The sequence below is a fragment of the Zingiber officinale genome, chromosome 7A (genome assembly GCF_018446385.1).
Source record: "Zingiber officinale cultivar Zhangliang chromosome 7A, Zo_v1.1, whole genome shotgun sequence".
Lineage (NCBI taxonomy): Eukaryota > Viridiplantae > Streptophyta > Magnoliopsida > Zingiberales > Zingiberaceae > Zingiber > Zingiber officinale.
In genome coordinates this window covers 14,587,361-14,592,138 of record NC_055998.1, presented here as the reverse complement: position 1 = coordinate 14,592,138, position 4,778 = coordinate 14,587,361, and the positions used below count along the sequence as shown (strand labels likewise).

General features: G+C 39.4%; 1 protein-coding gene across 1 annotated transcript; it reads left to right on the top strand.

The window, feature by feature from the left end:
- LOC121999227 lies at positions 1-3,707 on the top strand. The gene is made up of 3 exons (XM_042553933.1): positions 1-192; positions 2,065-2,163; positions 3,399-3,707. Exons 1-3 carry the CDS (start codon positions 1-3, stop codon positions 3,705-3,707), a joined length of 600 nt encoding a protein of 199 aa, XP_042409867.1.
- The last annotated feature ends 1,071 nt before the right edge of the window (positions 3,708-4,778 follow it).

Below are 4,778 nucleotides of genomic sequence, written 5' to 3'. Positions count from 1 at the left end.
ATGGTGGTGATAGAGGAAAAGGTCATGGTAGCAGCAACCACGCCGGTGGACAACAACAGCAACGTCCATGGCAACAGGAGCAACCGTACTAGTGGATACCACAACCACTGTCAGGGTCTTGGGGACAACAAGCATGGGCTGCTCCACCTTGTCCTTACCCCAACTCATCACGGGCTCATCCACCTCCTACTCGTCAGCTCAAAATTCTAGGCAATAGTCCACCACAGGCATATAGTGCCCAAGTTCCACCTCCTTCGAGCTATGCATATACTAATATTGATGCAGCGATGCCCAATTTGTCTCTCAATGTTCTTGATGAAAATTGGTACATGGATATCAGCACTATCTAACACATGAATGCATCTCAGGGTACTCTCACACCCTATTTTAATATGAGCAATAACAAAAATATTATTGTTGGCAATGGACAGGAAATTCTAATTTGTGGTTATGGACAAAAATCTCTTTCCCCGCCTCACTCACCTTTAACTCTAAACAATGTCCTGCATGCCCCTAACCTCGTTAAAAACCTTATCTCTATGCGTTGTTTCACCATTAACAATAATGTTTCCATTGAGTTTGACCCATTTGGTTTTTCTATGAAGGATTTTTAGACGGGAATGTCACTAATGAGATGTGATAGCACTGGGGATCTATATCCTCTCACCACCACCTCTCTATCAACCTTTGTAGCACTTTCTCCTATTTTATGGCATAATCATTTGGGACAACAGGGAGCACTTGTTTTACACTCACTTAGGAATAATAAATTTATTGACTATAAACCATCTTCATACTCTTCTGTATGTCAATCTTGAATTTTTGGAAAACATGTTAAGTTGCCATTTCCTGTTTTGAATTCTTGTGCTACAAAGCCTTTTGATATAATACATATTGATTTGTGGACTTCACCAATCTTAAATTCAGTAGGTCATAAGTATTATATTCTTTTCTTGGATGATTATATTAATTTCTTATGGATATTCCCTATTGGAAGAAAATCACAAGCTCCTTCCATTTTCTTGTCTTTTAGTGCACTCATTCAAACTCAATTTGAGAAAAATATTAGAAGTTTTTAGTGTGGCAATGGGAGGGAATTTGACAACAAGTCATTTAAGTAATTTTGTCACACTAATGCATGGCATGGTGTTTTGTTTTTCTTGCCCTCACACTTTTCCACAAAATGGCAAAGCCGAACGTAAAATCCGAGTAATCAATAACTTGATTCGAACTCTTCTTGCTCACTCTTCTATGCCACCATCATTTTGGCATCATGCCCTCCAAATGGCAACATACCTCTTAAACATTCTCCCTAGCAAGATACTCTCTAATTATCCCCTAGTTCAATTTCTTTACCATTTGGATCCTTCCTACACACATTTATGGGTGTTTATGTTATCCTCTCTTTCCCTCCACCACAATACACAAGTTACATGGCCATTCCACCCCTGTGTTTTCTTGGGATACCTACTAAATCATAGAGGATATAAGTATTATGATTTGTCTAGTCAAAAAATAATTATCTCTAGACATATCATTTTTGATGAGTCTAACTTCCCGTTTGCTACTCTACACACTCCTTCTTTCCACTCCTATGATTTTTTGAGTGATGGTCTACATCCCCTTTTACACCATCATCTTCACAGTCAACCTAATCTAATCCACCAGCAAGAACAAGAGTCCACTATCATCCAACCTCCTCAACCAACATCTCAGCCTATGTCCAACAACACTTTTCCACGGCCCAACCCACCTAGAATAGCCCAACCGTTAGCATTCTCGCCTAGCTCACAGCATAACCAAACAACCCAAGCCTTGTCTCGATCTATTACAGCATACAACATGCATGGGATTTTTAAGCCCAAATGCAAATTCAATTGGACATCTTTGGTTGCGCCATCCCCTATTCCCAGTAACCCGAATGCTGCCTTGTCCGACTCAAATTGGAAAGTGGTCATGTCAGACAAATATGATTCTCTTATTAACAATAAGATGTGGGAGTTGCTGCCCCATCCTCCTAATGTTAATATTATTCATTCAATGTGATTTTTTTGTCATAAAAAGAAATTTGATGGTTCTTTTGAAAGGCACAAAGCTCATCTTGTTGGTGATGGCAAATCTCAACAAGTTGGTGTGGATTGTGATGAAACATTTAGCCCCGTGGTGAAACCAGCTACTATTTGGACTATTCTCAATATATCTTTGTAAAATCTTGACCTATTCATTAGCTGGATGGTAAAAATACATTCTTGCATGGTTATCTACATGAAACCATCTACATGCTGTTAGTACCCAAGGTAGTTTTGATGTGATCAACCAAGTCAGATTAGGTCCTGTTGATTTTTAACCCTATGTCTAAGTATGTAGGAATTTAGAAGCACAGGAAGTCGAGTAAAAGACGCAGCTAGCGAGAAGAACGACACGAAAGAGAGTCGACAGGCTCAGTGCGTTCGAAAGACAAAGTGATGCAGAAGAGTATGCGGGCGGACGAGAAGGAGGCGCGTGACGTTTCCGAGGGACGAGAAGCCAAAGTGGAAGCTTGCTCGAAGGCTGAAAGTTGGGTTCAGGTGAGCCCTATTCCGGATGGCCGAGATCACCCAAGCAAGTACAGCCGGAGTGGAAGACTCGGACCAAGGTGAGCGAAACCGGAGCGGAAGACCATAACCAAAAGTCAATAGGATGTTGACTTTCTTGGTCCGGGTGCCCGGACTTGCCAGACTCCGGGCGCCCGGAATCCTTCCAGGTGTCCGGACCAGAATTGTTATCCGGATCGTGTCAAACGCCCCGATCAGGCACCTGGAACCCTTCCAGGCGCCTTAACTAGGGCTATAAATATATCCCTAGTTCCAGAGGCTAAAACAGAACACTTGTAAACAACTTCTTCTGTCTAGCTTTGCTTTTTGAGTGCTTTAATTGTTGTAAAGAGGCTTCTCTACCTGAAAGAGAATTTAGTGTGATTTTTAACTTCCTTAGATTAACAACCTCCCCGGTTGTAACCAAGTAAAATACTTCATACCCTTCTTGTTAATTTTACTTTCTTAATTTTTATGCAAGTATTTAATTAAGCTATAACGTCCGAGGAAGGTTCATTTTTTTGCAAGGTTATTAACACCCCTCTAGCCGACCACTACCGGTCCTAACACATGCATCAGTCGTTGTGTTTCAAAGACCTCGTTCATCCAGAGTATGTGTACCTATTGAAGAAATCTCTATATGGCCTCAAACAAGCCCCTCGTGCTTGGTATCAATGGTTTGCTAACTTTGTTTCCACTATTGATTTTTCCTATAGTATATCTGATCACTCTCTATTTATTTACCAATAAGAAAATGATATGACATACATTCTCCTTTATGTTGATGACATCATTCTCACTACGTCATCTGATGTTCTTCGTCAGTCTATTATGTCCTTCCTTGCTGCTAAATTTGCTGTGAAAGATTTGGGTCCTCTGAGCTATTTCGTGGGCATTGCAGTTACACGACATGCAAGTGGGTTATTTCTTTGTCAACATAAATATGCTGAGGAGATTATTGAACTAGCCGACATGACCTCTTGTAATCATGCAACTACGCTAGTGGATAATAAGGCTAAATTGAGTGTCTCTTCAGGATCTCCCTATGAAGGTCCTACACATTATCGTAGTTTAGCTGGAGCATTGCAATATCTTACATTTTTGAGACCAGATATATCTTTTGTTGTGCAATAGGTTTACTTACATATGCATGACCCGAAGGGTGAACATATGAATGCTCTCAAACGAATTTTGCGATACATTTGGGGCACACTTGATTAGGCTTACATCTTTACAAGTCTTTAGTTTCTGGTCTCATCTCTTACATTGATGTTGATTCGAGTGGATGGCCCGATAGCAGACACTCCACCTCTAGATACTGTGTTTTTCTTGGAGACAACTTGATCTCTTGGTCCTTTAAACGTCAACCTACTTTATATTGGTCTAGTGCTGAAGCTGAGTACAGAGGGGTAGCTAATGTTGTCTCCAAATTCTACTGGATCTAAAACCTTTTCTTGGAATTACATCGTCCAGTCCACAATTCCACATTGGTCTATTGTGATAATATTAGTGTGATCTATCTCTCAGGTAATCTCATTCAACATTAGCGCACTAAACATATTAATGGATATTCACTTCATAAGTGAGAAAGTTGCATGTGGATAGGTTCGTGTTCTTCATGTTCCATCCCATTATCAAATTGCTGACATCTTCACTAAAGGACTTCCGCGCATACTCTTTGATGATTTTCGAGATAGCCTCAACGTACAACAACCTCCCGCTTTGACTGCGGGGGTGTATTAGATTATGAAAATAATCTCTGCATAATCTTTTATTATTAGAATGTTAAATAATCACCTTATTAGATTATGGAAATAATCTCTGCATAATCTTTTATTATTAGAATTAAATAATCACCTTGATTGTAATAACACTCATGTACTCCTATATATATTTCACAAAGATGAATAAGAATGATATATAAGATTTCTTTCAAATTCGTCTCATGTCGCCTTTAGGTTCTTGTGCTTCAATTTTGTTAGTCTTTTGTCCTTGTTTGTCTGCTTCATTAATTTAGGGTAGTTATCTTTAACGTGCCCTTCTTCTTGGTAGTTGTAGCATCAATATTTTCTTTTGCTCCGAAAGTGCTTCTTCATCTGTGACTTATTAAATTTATTAGCTTTAAGAAATTTACTAAAATTTCTTACCATTAAGGCTACATTGTCTTCTTTGATTGATGCTTCAAAGTTTGGATCGTCCGTTCTT

Bases quoted from the DNA above. Each gene is read 5' to 3' on its own strand.
- LOC121999227 (XM_042553933.1), top strand. From the start codon at position 1: ATGGTGGTGATAGAGGAAAAGGTCATGGTAGCAGCAACCACGCCGGTG. The intron at 193-2,064 runs GTCAGCTCAAAA...TGTCATAAAAAG, and splicing joins GGCTCATCCACCTCCTACTC to AAATTTGATGGTTCTTTTGA. The intron at 2,164-3,398 runs GTGAAACCAGCT...GTTCTTCGTCAG, and splicing joins ATGAAACATTTAGCCCCGTG to TCTATTATGTCCTTCCTTGC.